At 63.4% G+C, this 21,653-nt stretch overlaps 3 protein-coding genes and 1 long non-coding RNA gene across 6 annotated transcripts; 3 read left to right on the forward strand and 1 right to left on the reverse strand.

Annotated features, from left to right (window-relative positions):
• The first annotated feature begins 7 nt into the window (after positions 1–7).
• On the forward strand, positions 8–2,965 carry MRPS2 (mitochondrial ribosomal protein S2). The gene is made up of 4 exons (XM_027051698.2): positions 8–120; positions 342–467; positions 1,128–1,257; positions 1,846–2,965. The coding sequence occupies exons 1-4, from the start codon at positions 81–83 to the stop codon at positions 2,429–2,431; spliced, it is 882 nt and encodes a 293-aa protein (XP_026907499.1). The 5' UTR covers positions 8–80; the 3' UTR covers positions 2,432–2,965.
• A 34-nt stretch (positions 2,966–2,999) lies between these two features.
• LOC113596832 (uncharacterized) lies at positions 3,000–7,792 on the forward strand. Of its 2 annotated transcripts, none has more exons than XM_027051700.2 (4): positions 3,000–3,380; positions 4,934–5,118; positions 5,572–5,667; positions 6,554–7,792. In XM_027051700.2, exons 1-4 carry the CDS (start codon positions 3,000–3,002, stop codon positions 6,789–6,791), a joined length of 900 nt encoding a protein of 299 aa, XP_026907501.1. In that variant the 3' UTR covers positions 6,792–7,792. The 2 variants fall into 2 exon arrangements, with proteins under 2 accessions (XP_026907501.1, XP_053060409.1); XM_053204434.1 differs by having other exon boundaries at positions 5,608–5,667.
• A 3,545-nt stretch (positions 7,793–11,337) lies between these two features.
• Positions 11,338–12,348, reverse strand: LOC128312072 (uncharacterized). The gene is made up of 2 exons (XR_008290867.1): positions 12,083–12,348; positions 11,338–11,777 (listed from the first exon to the last, which is right to left on the reverse strand). It is a non-coding gene; the product is annotated as an uncharacterized LOC128312072 (long non-coding RNA).
• Positions 12,349–18,586: 6,238 nt separating this feature from the next.
• LOC128312067 (skin secretory protein xP2-like) lies at positions 18,587–21,653 on the forward strand. Of its 2 annotated transcripts, none has more exons than XM_053204435.1 (3): positions 18,587–20,156; positions 20,582–21,014; positions 21,135–21,653. In XM_053204435.1, exons 1-3 carry the CDS (start codon positions 20,019–20,021, stop codon positions 21,518–21,520), a joined length of 957 nt encoding a protein of 318 aa, XP_053060410.1. In that variant the 5' UTR covers positions 18,587–20,018; the 3' UTR covers positions 21,521–21,653. The 2 variants fall into 2 exon arrangements, with proteins under 2 accessions (XP_053060410.1, XP_053060411.1); XM_053204436.1 differs by having other exon boundaries at positions 18,599–20,156; positions 20,582–20,831.

Here is a 21,653-nt window from a genome sequence, read left to right on the forward strand (position 1 = left end):
CTGCGGCCGGGGCGCTGGCGGCGACGGCGGAAGGAGCGCCGCTCCCAGAGCTCGTCCCTGCCCCGTCCGCCCTCCGCGCCATGGCGCCCGCCGCGTCCGTGTCCCGCCTGCTCGGCGCGGGTGAGCGTGCGCGGGGGCCGGGGGGCGCGGAGCACAGGACGCGGCGGGGATCCGGGCCGGAGGGCACGGGCAGGGGCGCGGGGTGCGGGCGGGGGGTGGGGACGGGGGGCGGCGCGACGCCTCCCAGGCCTGCGGGTCACGCAGCGCCCGCCGCGCGGGGACCCAGGCCCCCGCAGGGACAGCGGCCGGGCGCGCGCCCCACCAGCCTGCTATCTCCTCAGGTGTCTGCGCCTGGCCGCTGCGGCCACGTCTGCTCCAGAGCGCCACCCCGGGGCGGGCCCGGCCGAGCGGCAGGACCCTGGCCAGCGCTGCGACCCCCGCCGTCAGGGAGCCCGAAGGCAGCATCGGTAAGGTCGGCTCCTCTGTGAGCCTAGGGTGTTGAGGGGACCGCGCCTGGCCTCCCCCGTTTGGGGTTGAAATCGTCTGCCACGAGGAGTTCGGAGTGCCCTGCCGTTAGGTGTGAAGCCCCGGAGGGGTGCGGACCCAGGAAGGAAGAAGGGGCAGCCTGCCTGCGTCTCCTGCCCCCTGCAGCCCCGTGTGCTGGGTGCACCCGCACTGCACTTACAGTGGCCTGAGCTCGTGCCTCGCTGCCCTGCCCTATCATCCGCTCTCATCTGAGGATGGGGCTAAGGCCACTGTCCTCCCCGGGTGGGGGGAGGGAGAGCGAATGGTGGCCCATGTGGCTTGGCCCTTTGGGAGGTGCTCTCTGGACCGCTGAGCCCTCCCTGGATGCCTGATCAGGACCTTCCTCTGGTGACTGGGAGGCACGCCCAGGACCGGCCTGGGCCCCTCCCCTTTCTGGGTATAGACTTGACCAGGGTTACCCAGGAGGAAAGCCAGGGTCAGAGCCTGGCTGCAGCCCCAATCTCCTGGAAAGGACCCGGTGGCCTCCGGCACTTTGGTCAGCTGGAATTACCGGCCCTCCCCCTCCCCGGCCACGTTGCCTCCCTTCCACAGTTGGGAGCAGGGGGGCCGCAAGCCACAGCACCCTCTCCTCCCCACCCCAGATCTCAACGACAGGATCCTCAACGAGCCCCTCAAGCACTCTGACTTCTTCAACGTCAAGGAGTTGTTTTCCGTGAGAAGCCTCTTCGATGCCCGGGTGCACCTGGGGCACAAAGCAGGCTGTCGGCACAGGTGACAGACACGGGGGCCCGGTGTGGTGGTGCCTGCGGGGCCCGGGGACCCTCCTGCCTTGGGATCCTTGGAGTCCAAGGCCCTTTTTGCACTGGCACGTTTCGTCCTCTTCCAGACGGGGCCACTGAGCCCCGGGGAGGAGCAGGGGTTTATTCTCAGACTCCGCTTTGGCCCCCACGCTGGACTGTGTGCTCAGGGCCCTCGGCAGGGGCACAGGATGGAGGCTGGCGAGGGAGGCAGCGGTGGCGCATTCACACGTTCAGATGTGTGTGCGGCGTTCCTTCCGGTGGCATCCCCACGTGATGGCGTGTGGGTGCGGGGAGACTTGCCCGAGGCTTGCTGTAGCCCAGGCCTGTCCTGGTCACCCCGAACCCCACCCCACCCCCACTGCCTCCTGGCCATCACTCGCCAGACAGGGGCCCCCACTGCCGTCGTGGTTGCGGGTTGCAGACTGCGCCGTCCCCGGGGATGGTTGCCCCAGAGGGTCCTCCACGGAGGGCCCTGGCGGGTGGTGGGCATTCAGACCAGAAGGCGCCGAATTGGCCTTGTGGACTTTGCTCACCCTTGCCTTTGTGGGGTCTCTGGCAGGTTTATGGAGCCGTACATTTTTGGGAGTCGCCTGGACCAGGACATCATTGACCTGGAACAGACAGCCGCGCACCTGCGGCTGGCGTTGAATTTCACGGCCCACGTGGCCTATCGCAAGGGCATCATCTTGTTTGTGGGCCGCAACAGGCAGTTCTCACACCTGATCGAGACCACGGCCCGGGACTGCGGCGAATACGCCCACACCCGCTACTTCAAGGGCGGCCTGCTGACCAACGCCCCGCTCCTCTTGGGACCCAAGGTCCGCCTGCCAGACCTCATCATCTTCCTGCACACGCTCAACAACGTCTTTGAGCCCCACGTGGCTGTGAGAGACGCAGCCAAGATGCAGATCCCCACCGTGGGCATCGTGGACACCAACTGCAACCCGTGTCTCATCACCTACCCCATCCCCGGCAACGACGACTCTCCCCCGTCCGTCCACCTCTTCTGCAGGCTCTTCCAGACGATCATCAACCGGGCCAAGCAGAAGCGGAGGCATATGGAGGCCCTGTATCGGCTGCAGGGCCAGGAGGGGCCGGGGGCCCGGGGCGGGGGGCCAGCTGACCCACCGTCCCTGGGAGCGTAGGCCCGGCCGGACCTAGGTCATTCCCGGCGATGGGTCCTCTCCCTTGCTCGAGGAGAGCGGCAGCCACGCCTGTTCCTGAGCCAGAGCCCCTTGCCTTCCCCAGCCGCGGTCCTTAGTGGGTCCTGTGGCTCTTGACCTCAACTTGACCTCTTGACCCTGCTGTTAGTAATGGCTCCTGGCAGCCGCCCCCCACCCACCCCCGCCTGGGGCTCTACTCGAGACCCGTGGATCCCAGCGGGTGCACAGAGGGCCAGCAGCCTGTCCGGAAAACACGCTCGTCCTGGAGTCCGGAAAGCCTCGCTCACACCCTAAATTCAGTCCCTTGTATGGCGGGGAGGCCCTCCCACCGAGTCGCCCTTCATCGTCTCCCAGACTCTGCCAAGGTTGGGCTGCGTCCCCCACGGTTTCTGGGGCTGTTCTGTAACCGGAGGCCGCAGGGCCAGCCACCCAGAGCATCCCATCCGGGAGGGGGTGGGCCGGGCAAAGCAGACAGCAGGATCCCAACGGAAATAAAGCTTTCACTTGGACGGATGCGGCTTTGGGGCCTGTGGGTTGCACAGTGCGGTTTATGTGCCTCTGCTCACCAGCGTGGCGTCTGTCAGACCGCCGTGGGCTCCACGGAGCTCACGGTACTCTCAAGCTTCACGTGGTGTGGGGGGTGGAGAGGGCTCAGCCCCTGGGGACCCGCCCATCAGTGAGGCCGCCCTGCGGCGCACACGCTCTCGTGTGCACGGACACCTGCCCGCCTATGCTAGCCCGCGTCGCGCAGAACCACACGGGGACAACAAGAGGGGGCCCGGTGTCCACCCGGCCTCTTCCAGGGTTGGGGCAGGGGTGCGTGGTGGAGGTCCCTGCTGTTTTCCGTTTTCCACGCTTCGTGATTTACAAGGTGCGGGGAACGGGGCGCCCACTTGCCCACCTGAAGTACGAAAATGCAGTTTATGGGAAGGTAAGTGCAGGGATCCCCCCGGGGCTTTCACCAGCAAGTACTTCCTGCTGAGTTCTGACAGAAGTGCTTGGCCCCCCCATCCCTTGGAGCTCCAGAGAGGCCAGCTGTGGGGACCCAAGACCCTCAAAAGTGAGCACCGTATAGAACTATGCGGTGAACAGGGCCCTCCTGGGGCCTGTGTGGGGCCCCTGTGAGGCCTGCCGGTGGCAGAGAGCCCATGCCAGCCTCCAGAAGCAGGCCACGGCGGGGGGCGGGGGGTGGGGGGTGGGGTGCAGCTTGGGTCGGCACAGGACCGTGAGAGACACGGGAGGCGGCCCTGGCCCCTTTTCTGTCCTGGGTTTAGGGGCTGAATGGAGGGCACTGGTCGCGACCCTGCCATGCCACGGGAACTGCACCGACGGCCTGCCTGGCCCTGCCATCCTCTGTCCCCTGAGGGTCCCCTGGAACCTGTACAGTGAGGACCAACAGGGCTACCAGGAGTTGGGTTTTTGTTTTTGTTTTTTTGGACTGTTTATTTTTGGGGGAGAGCGCGAGCAGAGGAGGGGCAGAGAGAGAGGGAGGGGGCAGAGGGTCCGAAGCAGGTTCCACGCTGCCAGCACAGAGGCCGACCTGGGGCTCGAACCCACAAACCACAAGATCATGACCCAAGCCGAAGTTGGACGCTCAACCGACTGAGCCACCCAGGCGCCCCCTGGGGTAACAGGAGTTATGACTGGCCACCGCTATGCTCCCCATACTGGGAGTGCTGGGGGGTACAGGGCAGGCAGGGTGCCCCCTCCTGAGTGGATGCCTCAGGGGACACGCAGACCCAAATCATCAGGGCAATGAGGACCCAAAGAAAAGGCTCGGGCTTCTAGGACAGCAGGGGTGGGGGATTGAGGGCCGCTTCTAAACTGACATAAAGGTGACTCTGGCAGGAGGGCACCTCCACATTTGCCACCCTGGAGACGAACCCCAAGAGAGCCCAGGAGCGGCCAAAGGAGACAGTGAGTGTACTCGAGGCTGAGAGAGCTGGGGGGCCGGCTCCTGAGTCAGGAGAGGAGGGGTCGCGCCCAGCCCTTCCCCCCTGCCGCTGCGGTGGCTGATATGCCCACTGGACCTGACACCGGGCCGTGCCCCGACCAGCGGGGGTCTCGAGGGAGCTGACCACGGGGACCAGAGCAAAGGCCTGGGAGAGCCGGGCTCAGGGTGGGTTTGGGACCAAGCTGAGGGTAAGTGCCATGCCACCAGTGAGGGCCAGGAGCTCGGGGTGAGTGTGGGTACGGAGGGGGCCCCACAACCAGGCCCGGAGGCGGCCACGGAAGGCCACCTGCCCAGAAGCCAACCAGGTGACTCCCCATGGTCCCGCCCACGGCTTGCACCTTGAGGGGGCATAATCCCCACCCAAGGAGTCTGGGCTCCTCCCTACCCTCACCCCCACCGTCCAGCCCCAGCCTTGGCCAGGTGGGAGTCACCCTTCACGTGTTTGTAAGATTAGCGAAGCCACTTCAGGACGTGGACAGGATTATTTTTATACTGTATTTTGAACTGTCCCTCCTTTGTACAAAACCTAGCCCACTTGTGAAAATGATCCAGCCCTGCCCCTGCATGAGACCCAGAGGGTGTGGACAGCCAGTGCAGACACCCTGAGGCAGCTGGGAGACCCAGAGCAGTGCTCTCTCCTATGTCTCCCTCTCCCTGCGCACCTCCCAAAGGAACGCCACCACCCAAGAGGCCCGGGACCTGCCGCCCAGAAAGGGTGAGCACGGCCCCCGCACAGCACAGCAGCTCCCCGCCCCCTCCTGGCACCTTTTTGAGCCTCAGGTGTCTCATGGGAACCCTGGGTGTCAGGAGGACCACCCCACATGGGGTCGTGTCCCACTGTTGGGACAAGTCCCCCACCCTGTGCCCGGCCCGTGGAGGGGGTTGCCTGGGGCTGCCGTGCTTCCTCTCTGCCTCCAGCCTGGGTGTCCCGTGCCTGGGGCAAAGCTGCTCTCACCCTCGATTCCATATGGGGGACCCATCCTGGGGGTGGCCAGGGAGGGGTCCCCAACCCCCTCAGATGTCTGTACGGTGCTGGCTGGGCTTCGTTCACTCAACAAGTGGGCACGGAGCCCCTTCTAGACGCTTCGCATACCCCAGACCAGACTCTACCCTCCTGGGCTTCCGTTCTCGTCCAGAAGTCAGCCAGTAACCCTAGATATCATAGCAGGTACGGTAGATGTGATGCCCTCACGGCCTCCTCTAGATACGGATGCATCCTTCCTTATTCTGACGAGGACGGCGGACCCCAGGACCAACTGAAAAAGTGAGCGGACTTGGGAGCTGATGGGAGGACCCCCGTCTCCAAGGTGGGGGACATCTAGAGCGGGGGTGGGGGCGGGGGCGCTGGGCAGAGCCACGGCTCCCACACGAGCTGTGATTCCTGCTGGAGGGCCGAGGGGCGGGGGCCTCTCCTGCAGGAGGAAAGGAGTCAGACAGCCGTGGCTGGGGTCCTGGGCCCTGGGGAGCAGAAGAGAGGCCGGGGGCTGAGGTTGGCCCCTGAGAGAGTGGGTCCCCCCCACAGCCCACCCCAGCCCTTCCTGCCCGGCCCCGACCCGGGGTCCCAGGACGGAGGTGCAGGGGCCACCTGCTCACCCATCGACCTCACGCGTCAGTCCCCTGAGTCCAGCTGCCCGGACTGAGAACAGTGTTCCTGAGAATAGTGTCTGTGGGGAGAGGAGACCCCCAGGCGCCTCGGAGGCAGTACGGCAGCCATGGGTGCAGGAGCTGGGGACGAGGGGCCGTGAGAGCCCACGCAGGCTGGGAGGGAGGACGCTGCCTGTTCCCTCCTCCTCACACACTTACGCAGCACCTACTGTGTGCGGCCAGGGCAGGGACAGAGCAGACACGGCAGCCCTCCGCCGTCCTGGAGTTTATGCCGTAGCCAGGAGGCCCCCGGACAGACAGGGGAGGGGCAGGCCTCCCTGAGGAAGGCAGGGGTGCCCACACCATCGATGGAGGGTTCCCTCCTGTGGAGACGGCCAGGCCCCCGCCTCCTGACTGGACCTGCCCCTGCCTGGACGGCCAGTGGCGGGGGGGCGGTGCTCAGGTGGGCCTGGCCTCTGGATGGAGGACCCCCAGGGGCGCCGCAGGGGGCCGTGCGGAAGGAAAGGCCGGCCGCTGACTCTGCTGCCTGCCCCCCCTCCCTCCAGTGCCATCTCCTCCATTCTGGGCACCTGGCTGGACCAGTACTCGGAGGACTTCTGTCAGCCCCCAGACTGGTCTGTGTCCCATCTGGAAGCAGCAGGGGGTGAAGGCAGAACGTTGAAGACGGCCGGGCAGGGCTGTGATGCGTCCGGGCCGGCTGCCGGTCGCTGTCTTCGCAGAGCAAACTCAGGAGATCGGCAGGAAGCTGGTCAGCGGGGACGCCTACTCCCTCTTCTCGACTGAGGGGCAGGTGCATGAAACCACCAGCGTGAGCCAGTGTGGGCTCAGGACGAGTGCGGCCACTGAGGGGTTGCTAGATCCAGGGACTGGAGATGGCCAGGAAAGTCGTCCTGTCCAGATGCCACCCAGGCCGCCCCAAAGCCCTCGTCCTCCAGACTCGGCCCGAGGAGCCGGAGTCCACGGAGGCCGAGCTGAGGGCCGGAAGGCTGGCGGTGGACGCATGTGGGTGTGTGGGGCCGGGCGCTGCTGGGCCAGGCAGAGAGGAGCCCCCGGAGGCTGGTGTGGGACCAGGAGCTAAGACCGGCCTCAGAGCACCCAGTGGGGGACCGCGGTCCGGAAGAGGTCCAGGTGTGGGTTCCTGGGCAAGAGCTTCTGGAAAAGGCAGCAGGCTATTCCTTTCTTTGGAAACGCCTGTCTGGAAGGCAGGCATGTTGATCTCCTCTTGCGTCATCTCCAGAGCGAGCGGCGGTTCTGGCCCCGGATCCTCTCCGATCTGAAGATGGAGATTCAGCTGCAGAAGCAGCAACGGAACTGAAGCCGCATCCAGAGCCGGCGGCATTTCCATCAAGAGCAGGCGTCCCGCCTCCAGACCAGGAGCCGCCTGCACCCAGCGGCGCCCGCCTTCTGCTGCGGCTCCAGGAGAACCCGAGCCAGGGCCCCACCCGCTGGGAACGTAGACCCGACCTCTACGCTCGATCTTGCAGAAGACGTGGAGCCAGCTGGGCACCCAGCAGCCCTGCAGGGAGAGCCGGCCCCTGGCCCCCTCCGTCCCTGCCCCTGCAAGATCCTGGAGCCAGCTGGGCACCCGGCAGCCCTCAGGGGAGCTCCAGCTGTAGAACTACCCTCAGTGCCAATGCCTGATACACATTTTCAGCCCGATGCCCCACCAAACACTCCTTCCTCTCCCCTGTTATGGTTTCTGTTTTGTGTTTGTTTTGTCTATTTTTGTCTTATGCTGTTTTCTACTTTAGACTTTAAATAAAATCACTTCTTTTAAATTGTGCCATTCCTGAGCACTGAGTCCACTCACAACACTGTGCAAACACCACAGAATATCGTTGCAGGATATCTCAGTCCCCAAGGGACACCATGTACCCGGAGCCCTCACTCCCCGTTCATCCCCTCACCCAGCCCCCGGGAAGCCCTAATCTGCTTTCTCTCCCTGTTCCATTCCTTACCCTGGATGCTTCCTATAAGTGGAATCTCACAACAGGTGCCTTGTTTTTAATGAAATAACATTTTTGTCAATTGAAAGGGAAATTCCCCTATGGATTAAAGATTAGATGTAAAACTGGGTCCCTTTTAGTAAAGATGGGGACAATCTTGGAGACCCCTTTTTGTGCTGTGACACCACAGCCTGACGCCAGCTGGGACACGGCTGGTCCTCCCGTGGCCCAAACAGAAACCGGGAGATGCAGAAGGCCGGACGGTCACACCACAGCGGGGAGAGCATCCCTCACGACCCAGGGCCAGAAGGTTCACAGGCCTCTGGGCCAAATAATGCACCAAAGCCAGTGCGTTCCCCGGGATGGAGGCCAGACCCGTCCCAGTCCAAGGGGAGGCGACCCCCACGGGAGCAGGCGTCAGAGACGCAGGGCTTCCTGGGGTGGGACTTGGGCAAGTGAGACCCAAGGGAGGCAGTGGTGGTCACCATCAGACGGGCAGCTTTCTGGTCTGGGAACCGGCAGCCCAGGTGACAATGTGAGGAAGCAGAGGCCCCAGCTGATCCCCAGCGAGAAGTCCTCATCCTGAGGGGACCGGCTGACCCAGTACTGGGAGAGCCCCCAGAGCCCCGGTCGGCCCTTCCCCAGCCCCCTGTGGGCCCCAGGCAGGTTGGTCAGCTGTGCTCCCCTGAGTTCAGGGGGGTGGCCCTCGGCGGGTGGTGGGGTCCCCCAGGAAGAAGGACCCCGAGCCCCAGGATGCCAAGATGCATGCCTGCGGGTAGGACAATCCAAAGTCAAGGAGATGGGCTTCCTGACCCAGCTCGTCTTACTTGTGACCCAGGTTGTGCTATTAGCCTCGGTGTCCCCATCTGTGACATGGGGACGTAACGGGCCTTCTAGATGGGTTGGCACATTCCCTGAGAGATGAGGTGGAATCGTGGCCTGGTGCCTGGAGGACATAAAGGGCCACCTGGAAGGCGGTCCCAGAGACCCCCAGGGCACTGGATTCTGGAAGCCCCTCCTTGGCCCCTGCCCACTGTCCCCCTTCTGGGAACACTCAGCGTTGTTTGCGGAGGAGGAGGTGGAGACGATCCAGGAGGTCGCAGGTCCCACGTGGAGGAAGGTCAGCGCTGGAGGGACAGAAGGATGTGTCCTGTGCCCCCTTCCAGGGCCCGAGCTGTAACGCCCTCTGACCTGACCTGGTGTGGACCCTGCTTCTGTGGTTTCACTCTCTCCCTCCTTCCCTCCCTCCTTCCCTAATTCAGCCGGCGATCTCAGGTTCCTGCCGTGTGCCGAGCACCGTGACCTCTTCAGTGAGCACGACTCGATAGGTCCCGCACGTGGCATCTTCCTTTGCAGGGTCTGAATGTTCCTGGGCCGTGTCCCCTCTGGCGAGTCTGGGAGGGAGGCCTCTGCCCACGTTCCCGACAAGGAAGCACGAGTCCAGAAGGCCCAGACGACCTGCCCCAAGTGCCAGCGTGTGGAGCCTGGACAGAGGGTGGTCCCTGAGCAGAGGAGGACTTGGACCACGCAGCCCGGAGGAGGAAGGGGAGCACTGGGGCGGCGTGGCGCTCAAGTCCGCTGGGAGACGGTGTCCTACCCGGACCGGCCCTGTCCCCAGGGCATTCGGGGTACCTGCGCTCCCAGGTGGCAGGCTGGCCCCGGCTGGCAGGAGAGGAGGTGCCCCTAGGACAGGACAGAGCCCTCAGGCAGAGCGGAGGGTCACCCGTGCTCTCCCAGGGGCAGGTGGCCTCGGGTGCCCTGAGGGGGTGTCACCGGGACAGCTGTGCCTTGCCAGCCCCAGTTCCCCAAATCCAAGCACAAGACCCTAACAGCCTCTGCCCCACCGCCCAGAGCAGAAACCGCTTCTGTCCTTGTTCCTTTGTGGATGCGTCCATGCCTGCCCTCAGCACCCTGTCCGCTCCCCGCTGTGTGCGCGCACCTGGATCCCAAAGCAAGCCCCGGACCCCACCCAGGAGTTGGTACGGCCTCTCCCCCGCAGCCAGCAAGGGGGAGCGCCGTCCCCATGGCCCTCCTCACCCTAAGAAGACACGTAAGCCATATTCACCAAGGTTTTTAACCACGGCACACACACACACACACACACACACACACACACACATAGAGCGAAGGGTAGGGGCCCTGGAGGACCCACACACTTATGTCTCCGGCACCTCCTGCCGCCCCTATGCTTTTGTGGGTTTGCTCTGGTTCTCTTGGATCCACCTCCCGGCTCCCTTGAAGGCGACAGGTCTCTGCCCGAGTCCCTGGGTCACCCAACCACCTCTACTCTGAGGAAGACGTGCAAATGCACACCCTGCATTTCCTCCCATCTTCCTCTCGCCTCCCAGACTTCGGTCGTCAGATTTGGGAGTCGAGAACACCCCTTGTGTCTTCCCTCACCTGTCCTTCCACCCTGCGCTTCCCAGGCCGTCCCCGAGGCGGTCTTCGGGCTGGATTCGTCTCCTGGGAGGTGGGGGTCAGCGGACAGAGGGCAGACGGTGCCGGTGGGGGCAGGAGAGGGCCGTGGTCCACAGGCCGAGTGCCCCGGTCCCTCCTCTCTGCCTGAGGACTCTCTCTTCCGGAGACGGGAGTCTGTCACACTTGTCTCTGGGGACCTGCTTCCTCACATTGTCACCTGGGCGGCTGGTTCCCAGAGCAGAAACCTGCCCGTCTGAAGGCGACCAGCGCTGCCTCCCTCGGGTCTCACTTACCCGAGTCCCACCCCGGGACGTCCCGCATCTCTGACGCCTGCTCCCATGGGGGTCGCCTCCCCTTGGACTGGGACGAGTCTGGCCTCTATCCCGGGGAACGCACTGGCTTTGGCGCATTATTTGGCCCAGAGGCCTGTGAACCTTTCTGTCCCTGGGTCGTGAGGGATGCTCTCCCCTCTGTGGTGTGAACGTCCGGCCTTCTGCATCTCCCGGTTTCTGTTTGGGCCACGGGAGGACCAGCCGTGTCCTCTCTGGTGTGTCAGGCTGTGGTGTCATGGCACAAAAAGGGGTCTCTACCCCGAGACCAATGTCACCGAAGGGGCCCCTTTTCCCCCCCTAATCTTTAATCTATTGTGATTTCAATATCAAAGGAGAAAAAGTCTATTTCAAACGACCACAAAGTACAAAAATGAATCTGTCCCGTCTGAAAAGTCGGTGCGGACCCAAAGGTATCTCTGGCGAGATTCCACTTGAAGGAAACCTCCAGAGTAGGTAACGGAACACGGAGAGAAAACAGACAGGGGGTTCCCAGGGTCTGCCAGGGGCACCAAAGGGGAGTGAGGGCTCCAGGTACATGGTGACCCTTGGGGACGGAGATATTCTGCAACAATATTCTGTGGCGAGGTTCACAGCGTCGTGAGTGTGCCCCGTGCTCAGGAATTGCACAACGTCAAATAAATAAATTTTTATTGAAGATTAATGTGGATTTTAAACAAACCATGAACAAATAATGTACCACCTAAAAAGTAGAAGAGAGAAAGGATAAGGGAGAAGAGGAAGAGTCATTCTGGTGGAGGGGTCGGGGACTGGGTCTGGAGCAACCATTAGAAATACAATAAACACCCCTCGAAGGCCTTTGAGCCCTTGATTTGTGGCCGGAATCCATACGGGAACAAGGGCGGTGGCCGGAACGGTGTCGGGAGCAGAAGCAGGAACCAGCTGACTCTGTTCAGGGGCCCGCTGTCCCAGCACAGGTCCCAGGTCACCTGCTGGCTCTCCAGCCCCTGCAGGAGTCGCTCCAGACTCCACCCCTGCCCGCAGAGACGCCGAGGACCCGGATGCCCTTGGGTCAGGCTCTGGGGTCGCACCGGCTTCTGCTCCTGCCCCGGACTCTTGAGAAGGAAACAGAGTGATGGTTGCAGTGGCTCCAAGGCGTCAGGGTGAGAAGAAGGAAGGTCCCACCTCACACTAGCGCCAGCCTCTCCAGGGGCCTTTGCAGAGACACAACTCACCCCAGAGCCTCCCCAAGAAGCCGCGGCCAGGAACCCACACCAGGACCCCTGCCCCCCTGCAGGCCGCAGCCCGGGGCTCTCAGTCTCTGCTCCTGGCCCCACACCAGCCCCCGGGGGCTCCTCCCAGGGTGGCCCAGCACCGCCCGGGCCCCATGAACACACATTTCCCACCCCAGCCTTCTCACCCTCGGGCTCTAGCTCCGGGGGCTCCGGGTCCTGATCCCAGGACCCGTGAACTAGGACCCTGTGGGGGGGCCGGGGCAGTGAAGGAGGCCTTCCCAGGCCATCTCCTGGCTCTGCTTCCCAAGACCTCCCTGCAGCCACTCTCTGCCTCGGTCCAGGGTGGCCCTGCTGGGCGAGGGGGCACACGCACAACTCTGTAGGGCAGGCGTATCGGGATTCGGCCAGACGTTTCCCGATTTCATCGGTTGATATCTGTAAAGACAGTGACCCGCGGAGGGCCCAGAGACATCACAGCCGTGCCAGGCCACCTCAGTGTCCTTCCGCCCTCTCCCCCTGCAGCTCGCAGATGGGACACAGACCTGAGTGTGCATAGACCTGTGCCTGGGACACAGTGACATCCACCTACAGGGCTCGGGATGAACATCGGGGACAAGAGGGCCGCCCCAGCACACCCTGTCCCTCCCAACCAGCCTTGACCGAGTGTGAGCCTGACCCGCCCCCCAGGCATCTGACCCCTTCATCAGCCTGTACCTGCTCGGGTGGACCCTCCACACACGACCCCTCCACCCACACAGACACAGACACACGCACACACACACACACACACACACACACACACGGGAGGGGACCTGGGGCCCCACAGGTCAGATCAGAGCAGTGTCGGGCTGGACTGCATGTCTCTGGCTCTCCCTGTGTTACCTTTGGGTCCCTGCGAGCTAGAGACCTGAGGCGTCCTGTGGACGACCTGACCCACTGTCTCCAGGGTCGGGAAGTGTCGCGGCCACGGGCTCCCCTGAGCCGGCAGCCGCGGGACACGGGCACACAACAGGAGAACATGTTTGTCAGGCAAAGGTGTCCCAATGAATGAGCCCAGTCGGGCGCTGTCTCCAGAATGTGGGTGCCTGGTGACCCGGGTTCTGAGTTCAATTGGGCTTTGTGACCAGGGAGGTGAGGTCACTTCCTGGGGTCCCCTTACCCAGCTTCCTGCTCCTACAAGAGCCCCTCCCAGGCTGCAAAGGACTCCCCTCCACCCCATGCCCTGTCCCTACAGTGACACCAACACAGCCCAGACACATCCCCGCGAGGCCTGGTGCAGCCGGTGCCACCGCTTTGGGGCCACAGAGCTCGGTTCAGACCTGGGTTTTCCTCCTGACCAGTGCTGGGACACCGCACAGAACCCGTGCCTCCTGGGGCCCCCCAGTCTCCCCATCTGCACAGTGGGGTCCTTGTGGCATCTACTTGCAGGGTTGCCATCAGGGAGCCACCTGTAGACACGTCCCGTGCCTGCTATCCCATGAGGCTTGTGGATACATGTGGCCGTGGAAGGATGAGGAAGGGGTGCGCCTGAAACGGAACACAGGAGAGGGCAGAGTGGAGTCTCCTTGAGGTCATGGCCTCCTGCTCAGACCAGACCCTGGTGTGTGCCGACCCCTAGGGCACCTGGACCCCAGCTTCCGGCCGGGCTCGGGGACGGACACCAGAATGTGTCCCTGTGTCCTGTAACTCTACACAACTCACCCTGTCCCTCCCAGTCACCCTTGACCTGGGGTGCGGACATGACCCTCCCATCAGCCTGCTCCTGCTCTGGGTGGCTTCCCCCCCACGTCCCATCCTTACAAACACACACAGCCTCACACACACTCACAGACACAGGGAGGCTCGTGCGACTCACAAGTCAGATCAGGGCCGTGTCAGGCTAGACCGGCCAGGCCTTGGCCTCCCGGTGTCACCTTTGCGTCCCTCCGGGCACGTGACCAGAGGCTTCGGGGGTGAGCCCGGACCCACCGACTGCAAGTGGGAAAAGGCTCTCCCTGTGGGCATTCCTGAGACCACAGCCTCGAGATATCAGGACATAGCATGAGAACACTTTGCGCATTTGAAGGTCTCCAACCACGGGAGCTGAGTGGGGTGCTTCTCTAGAATGGGGGTGCCTGTGATACACATGGGTGCATTTGGGGATCCCCTGGCCATCGGCCTGGCTTGGCTCCCCTCATGGGCATGTTCCCTGGAGACAATGTCCCCGCCCCACACCTCTTTTCTCCCCCAACCCCTGTCACCTCCAGGGTCCACTCATCCTTTGACCCCCACGCGGTGGTTAGTTACTGGGGGCGGTGGACTGTGTTTCCATGCAATTGCGTGGACCTGTGCCCACTCGGGGATGCCCAGAGGAAAGGACCCCACATGGGATGGGTTCAGTGGTCCTCCAGGATCTTAGAGGCTCTCATTCCCTCAAAACCCCATGGGAAAGTGAAGCCCTGGCCTAGGAGCCTGAAACCTCCCCCAGCCCCTCTAGGCTCTGCTAACCTTGTGGGTCCCTGGCCAGTCCCTGCCTCTCCTGACCTCAGTTTCCCGACTGTTCCATGAGCGCTTGGAGGAGGAGCTTCACCAGTCTGGCTAGAGTGGCCCTTGGCTCCCACCTTTGGGTAGGATGTGGCGCGGGAGCCTTAGGGGCGGGGAGGTGCTCCCACCAAAGGTCGAGGCAGGTGGAGCCTCCGCAGGTGCACCGGACCATGGGAGTGCGCACACGGGACCACCTCGCGGCAAGAGTCCACGACACATGGGGTCGCACGTATCCGATCTCCACCGCCCGCTCAGTGACCCTCATCTCCTCTTAGGCCTGGGGCCATGGCCACTCCACCCAGGCAGGGCAGCTGGACGCAGCGGGTATGGAGACACGGGGGCAAGAGCGAAACGACACAGACCCCCACCCTCCTGACCTGGCCCCCACACTCCACTCCACTGTTCATTCAGGCGTGTGGCTGAGCAAGGGGAGGGGAGGTGGACACCAGTCTGGGCAGGGAGAGGTCAGGCCGCCTTTCCCTCCTCCCATCCCCTCCCCGTGCCTTCCCGAGACCCCCCCAACAAGCTCCCCCACTTCGGACACCTTCACCTCCCTGCTTTCATCCCCCACACATCCACCGGAGGTGGGAGCCGCCGACCCCATCTTCAAAAAAGAGCACCGAGGTCCCAGAAGCTGGCATAGAGCTTGCGTGTCACAGGACTCTGACGTGGCCCCGCTGTGAGTGTCAACCTGGGTCACTCTGACCCGAAGCCTGGGCTTTCGCAGGACCCCGAGGAGGTAACCTCTGAAGCCAGCCTTAGAGATGAGGGTGCTCTGGATGGGACCCATGGTGCGGGGCGGTGGTAGCAGGGGGCTCGAGGGGCAGGGATGGTGGGCTCCCTGGGAGGGGAAAACACTAGGGAGGAGGGAGGGGAACACCCTGGGGAGGGCATCTGGCCCAGTTCACTCGGGGCTCGGACGTCAGGTAAGGAACGGGGGTAACCGCAGCTTGCCAGGCGCAGGGGACGTGACCAGGCAGTGTTGTCAGAGCCACAGCATCCTAGATGTGGAGGGAGCTCGCGGGCTTGGTATTTGCCCCCAGGCAAGCATGGATTCCCAGGCACCGGCCTGGGAGGTTGATGTTGCCTCAGTCTCCTCCTCTGTAGAGCAGAGCAGGTGGTCGCCTCCTCCCGGGGCTGGATTCCCCGGCAGGTCCAGAGATGGTCTCCTGTCAGAGGAGTTGTTCAAGTGAGGTCTGTACCTCGGTGGTCTCGGAGAGGGGACCAAGGGACGTTCCCCCTGCCAGCTCGGCGGATGCTCTCGTCCAAGCTCCTGATCCTCACGTCCAGGCCGGCACCAGTGATGCGGTGGCGTCTGCCGGCTGGGGAGACAGGGGCAGTGAGGAGCTGTACTTGCGGACCCTGAGAGACAGAGCTCATGAGCACCAAGGCTGCCCCGGGGCGTGTGGAGGCTGAGGCTAAGCTGACGCCTGATGTCTCTGGGAAGGATCGGGAGGACAGCCTGGGTCCTGGGGTCTCTGGAGGGGGGGGGACCAGGAGGACATCCCGGGCCCAGGAGTCTCCGGGGGGGACCGGGAGGACAATCCAGGCCCTGGTGTCCCTGGGGGGGACCGGGAGGACAGCCTGGGCGTTGGGGTCTCCAGGAGGGACTGGGAGGGCATCCCGGGCCCTGGGGTCCCTTGGAGGAACCGAGAGGACAGCCTGGGCCCTGGGGCCTCTGGGGTGAATGGGAGGACAGCGCGGGCCCTGGGGTCTCTGGGAAGGACTGGGAGGACAGCACAGGCCCTGGGGACTCTGGCGGGGACTGGGCTCCAAATTGAGACTCACAAGTTGCCGAAGCAAATTCCTGCCGAGTTTTCAATGAAACTGCCTTTCAGTGTACATGGTGAATTTGGGGGCTCACACATTCAAGTGCAAAGTCACTGTCTACAGCCAGTATAACCCGCTGACCCCCTACGCCCGCCAGGGAAATAGTAAAGGGGAAGAGCTCTCTGGGCTGGGGGAACGCTCCTCCCATTTCTCCTGGCCTGGGGGGACCCCAGAGAACATCTCCATTGTTCTCTGTCTCCATTGTTCTCTTTCCCTCCAAGGGAGGAGCTGCCCCGAGCACCCCTGCACCCTCGGTGTCCCCGCCCCCGGGTCCCCACTGCTGAGAAAGAGGCCACAGTGACCTGTGTCAGGAGTCTGGTGGGCCACCGCTCCTGGGGCCATGCCAGGCCCTGGTGACTGGATGGAAAGGCTGGATGGCTTTGGGGGCGGGGCCTCACTGGCGTCCCCTCTCCCCTTCCCCACTGCGGTCTGCGACCCGGGCCCTGTACGGATGCTCCATCCGTCACCGGTACCTGCCTTGTTCCTGCCATGGGAGTGATCGCTCTGCATCACCCATTTCACAGAGCAGGAGAGTGAGGCCCAGAGAAGGGAGGCAGGTGTTTCTGGGCACAGGGCTGGTCAGCAGAGAGCTGGAAAACCACCTCCGGAGCCCCCGCCAGTCCAGGCAGGGAACCCCCCGAGTCAAAGGTGATCCTTCCCCTTGTGCCTGGCCACTCATTCTTCCCAGACCTTGACGGTGGCCTGTTCCTTTTGGCCACAGATGTTGCTGGCTGACCAGGAGGGAGTCCAGCTGGTAGGACAGGTCTAACTACAGGACACAGGGACACCTGTGAGCTACCAGGAGCCACATTGTGGTCTCTGTCCCCGAGCCTGCCCGGCACTGGGGTCCAGGTGCCCTAGGGGTCGGCACACTCCTGGGTCTGGGCTGAGCAGGAGGCCATGACCTCAAGGAGACTCCACTCGGCCCTCTCCTGGCTCCTGCCCGGTCTCACCTGTCCTCCCTGAGGGGCTCCAGGGCCCGGATCCAGGCCCCTGATGGCTGCTCTGGCTCAGGCCGCGAAAGATGCAGAGCCTGTGGAACAGCTGGACCTCTTGGGGCTGGAGGGAGGGCCGGCCACCCACGGGCCTTGGCTGGGGAGGATGAGGGCCTCTTGGGGTGAGGAAGAGGCCGGGACCTGGTCCCGGGGTCACCGCTCATGTATACAAATGGCTGAAATCACTGAGTGCCCGGGGGATGGCCAGTTAAAGTAGCCCCCTGACACTTGGTTTTCCTGGAGGTGCCCCCTGGCCTCCAGGGGCCTCTTCCCACCCTCTGACTCCGCCCAGGGCTGCAGCCAGGCACAGGCTGGACCTCTGTCCAAGGTCCTGCCAGGAAGACAAGGCTGAAGGAGGAAAGGCGAAGGGGAAGGGGCGGACCGACTTCGCCCTGCCCTGAGTCGGCCTCCACTGCTGCCTCCAGGAGCCCTGGCCCAGCCATGCCCCAGGGTCCAAGCACCTGGACCCCGGGGTGGAGTCTGCGGTCCAGGCCAGCCAGGTGAGATGGGTGTAGTCACTGGCCGTCGTGTCCCCAGATGTCCAACCCACCTGGCCTCGCACCCTGAGGCTTGCCTGGATGGGGAGGGCATGGTTCTGGGGCTCAGGAAGGTTGGGGTTCCAGAGTAGTTGGCGGAGGTGGGAGCATGGGGGACCAGCCAGGTGGGGAGCGATCGGATTCATGCACGTCAGCGTCACCTCTGGATCATCCAAAGGTGCTGAGTGCCGGTCCCTGGGCATACCTGGCCATGACACAGACCCGGCTGACCCTGGAGAGGGAGGCCTGTGTACACGGGGCACCTCCCATCCACCTGCCCCGGGGGCGAGCCTGGGCCACGGCCACGCTGATGCACTTCCCCGTCTGACCCTCAGGGACAGGGGGGACACTGAGGTCAGGAGAGGCAAGGACTGGCCTAGGACAAGTGAGGTGTGCAGGGTCCAAGGAGCAGGGCTGGTCTCCAATCCTAGGCCAGCCTCTACCCCCACATGGGGTTCTCCCTGGGAATGAGAGCCCCTGAGATGCTCGGGGGTCCCTATGCACCCCATCCGTGTGAGGCTGTGACCTCTGGGCATCTCCAGAAAGGCGTGTGCACACACACACACACACACAAACACACACACACGCACACACACACACACACATATTCTGACTGTCCAACTGGAGATTAGAGGGGAGTCCACACTGGGAGGGGGTGGGTAATACGGGGGAAAGAAGAGAAAGGCTGGAGGCAGTGGGGCCATGGGGCAGGGACATCTGGATTCCTGGCAATAGCCCGGGACCCACCACATAGGGAGGGGAAATGTGCCGGCTGAGGGTCAGGGGGTCCACAAGTGTCCGGGGGGATTGACAGGAACTAGGGTAGAACGGGGTCTAGGGTCCTGTGTCCACCACGCTGAGCCCATGGAACTAGGAAGTGTGGATGGGGCTACGGCACAGAAGGACTCAGCTTCCTCCTCCTAAACTGGGCTGCGTCGACAGTGTCCCAAGGGTCCCACAGGCTCATAGACGACTCTGTGTCCTGGGATCTTCATCCCTGGCCCTCTGTTCTCCCCTCCTGGGAAAATGCTTCCTACTCCCTCAAGGTCCTTTGGAGTGGAGGGCAGCCTGGCCGCCTGGAGGACCGAGGACCTGGGTTTGCAGCACGTGGCCAAGCAGTGGACCCTGATGTGGACACCGAGGTCAAGAGCCTCCTTGTTGGAGCCTCGGGTCCTCATTAGGAAGTGGTTCCCCAGGCAGAGCCCTGGATGGGGAGAGGAGGCCTTGTGAGGGACCTGAGCACCGGGCCAGGGGAGGGACACGGGCCACAAGGGAGGCTTCTGAGGGTTGTCACCTGGACCCTGGAGCCCACAGGACCTGTGCCTATGAGACACAAAGAGAGAGACAGAGTCCGAGGCAGGGACAGAGAATGGACCCACGAGAGAGGAAACCAGAAATTCCATGAATCGGCTCAGAAATGACACCCGGTCATCCTATTCTAGCCCTTAGAACCGGTCACATGGGCCGTCCACCCGGGAGGGGAGGGGGTGACAGAGGCACGTAGGACCAGGAATTGGGAAGGCGGGGAGCCACAGTGGGGACCGCCCAGCACGTAGGCCCAGACCAGGCGCTGAGACCCGAGCCCAAATGTAATGGAGCCCCTGGCATGCGTGTCTGGTGGGCACAGGGTCTGAATGAGTTCACCTCCACCTTCCCTGGGCCTGGGACCCAGGCAGGAGGGGTGGCTGTGCCTGGACCCGGAGAGGACCCAGGCCTGTGTGAGTGTGTTCCGTGCCAGGCCCACCCCTTCCTCGTCCTTCCACGGCCACGTGTGCCCACGAGCCTCATGGGATAGCAGGCACGGGATGTGTCTACGGGTGGCTCCCTGATGGTACCCCTACGAGTAGTTGCCAGAAGGACCCCACTGTGCAGACGGGTGCACGGGGGCCCCGGGAGGCACAATGCAGGGTCCCAGCACTGGTCAGGGGGAAAACCCAGGTCTGAACCCAGCTCTGTGGCCCCAAAGCCACGGCACCGGCCGCACCAGGCCTCGCGGGGACGTGTCTGGGCTGTGTTGGTGTCACTGTAGGGACAGGGCATGGGGTGGAGGGGAGCCCTTTGCAGCCTGGGAGGGGCTCTTGTAGGAGCAGGAAGCCGGGTAAGGGGACCCCAGGAAGTGACCTCACCTCCCTGGTAACAGACCCCAACAGAACTCGGAACCCGGGTCACTAGGCACCCACGTTCTGGAGACAGCGCCCGACTGGGCTCATTCGTTGGGACACCATTGCCTGACGAACATGTTCTCCTGTTGTGTGCCCGTGTCCCGCGGCTGCCGGCTCAGGGGAGCCCGTGGCCGCGACGCTTCTCGACCCTGGAGACATTGGGTCAGGTCGTGCACAGGACGCCTCAGGTCTCTAGCTCGCAGGGACCCAAAGGTAACACAGGAGACCCCGAGATTCCAGTCCAGCCCGACACCGCTCTGATCTCACCTGTGCGGCCCCATGTCCCCCCCGGTGTGTATGTGTGTGTGTGTGTGTGTGTGGAAGGAGGGGTCGTGTGTCGAGGGTCCACCCGAGCAGGTGCAGGCTGATGAAGGGGTCAGATGCCTGGGGGGGGCGGGTCAGGCTCACACTCGGTCAAGGCTGGTTGGGAGGGACAGGGTGTGCTGGGGTGGCCCTCTTGTCCCCGATGTTCATCCCGAGCCCTGTAGGTGGATGTCACTGTGCTCCGGGTGCAGGTCTGTGCACACTCAGGTCTGTGTCCCATCTGAGAGCTGCAGGGGGAGAGGGCGGAAGGACACTGAGGTGGCCGGGCGGGGCTGTGATGTCTCCGGGCCGTCCGCGGGTCACTGTCTTTACAGAAATCAACCGATGAAATCGGGAAACGATTGGCAGAATCTGGATTCACCCGCCCTACAGAGTTGTGCGTGTGCCCCGTCGCCCAGGAGGGCCACCCTGGACCCGTGGAGAGAGAGGCCGCACTGAGGTTTGGGGAAGCAGGGCCTGGAGTTGGCCTGGGAAAGCCTCCTCCAGCACCCCGGCTCCGCCGTAAGGTCTTCGTTCACCGGTCCTGGGACCAGTACTTGGAGTCCCCGGAGTCAGAGCCCGAGGGTGAGAAGGCTGGGGGTGGGCGATGGGGGTGCACGGGGCCCGGGTGGTGCTGGGCCACCCTGGGAGGAGCCCCCGGGGGCTGGTGTGGGGCCAGGAGCGGACTGAGAGCCCCGGGCTGCGGACTGCAGGGGGCAGAGGTCCTGGTGTGGGTTCCTGGCCGCGGCTTCTCGGCGAGGCTCTGGGGTGAGTTGTGTCTCTGCAAAGGCCCCTGGAGAGGCCGGCGCTGGGTGGGGTGGGGGACCTTCCTCCTCTCACCCTGAGGCCTTGGAGCCGCTGCAACCATCACTCTGTTTTCTTCTCAAGAGTCCGGTGCAGGAGCAAAAGCCGGGTCGGCTCCAGAGCCGGGCCCAAAGGCATCAGGGGCCTCGGCGTATCTGCAGGCAGGTGTGGTATCTGGAGCGACTCCTGCAGGGGCCCGGGAGCCAGCAGGTGACCTGGGACCTGTGCGGGGACAGCGGGCACCTGAGCAGGGTCAGCTGGGTCCTGCTCCTGCTGGTTCCACTGTTCCCGCTTTCGCTCCCAACACTGCTCCTGCCATCGCCCTTCTCCCCGCCCCTGCCACTGCCCTTGATCCCACATGGATGTCGGCCAAAAATCAAGGGGTTGAAGACCTATACAGGGTGCTTTTTTTATCTTATTTTATTTTTTGTTTATTATATTTTATTTCAAATTCATTCTCCAATCCCTGACCCTGACCCCCCACCAAGATGTCTCTTCCTCTTCTCCCCTATCCTTTTTCTCTTCTAGTTTTTAGGTATTATGTTCTTTGTTCATTAGTTATAATCTATATTAATCTTCAATAAAATGTTTTATTTATTTTAC

This window comes from Acinonyx jubatus, chromosome D4 (genome assembly GCF_027475565.1).
Source record: "Acinonyx jubatus isolate Ajub_Pintada_27869175 chromosome D4, VMU_Ajub_asm_v1.0, whole genome shotgun sequence".
Classification (NCBI taxonomy): Eukaryota; Metazoa; Chordata; class Mammalia; order Carnivora; family Felidae; genus Acinonyx; species Acinonyx jubatus.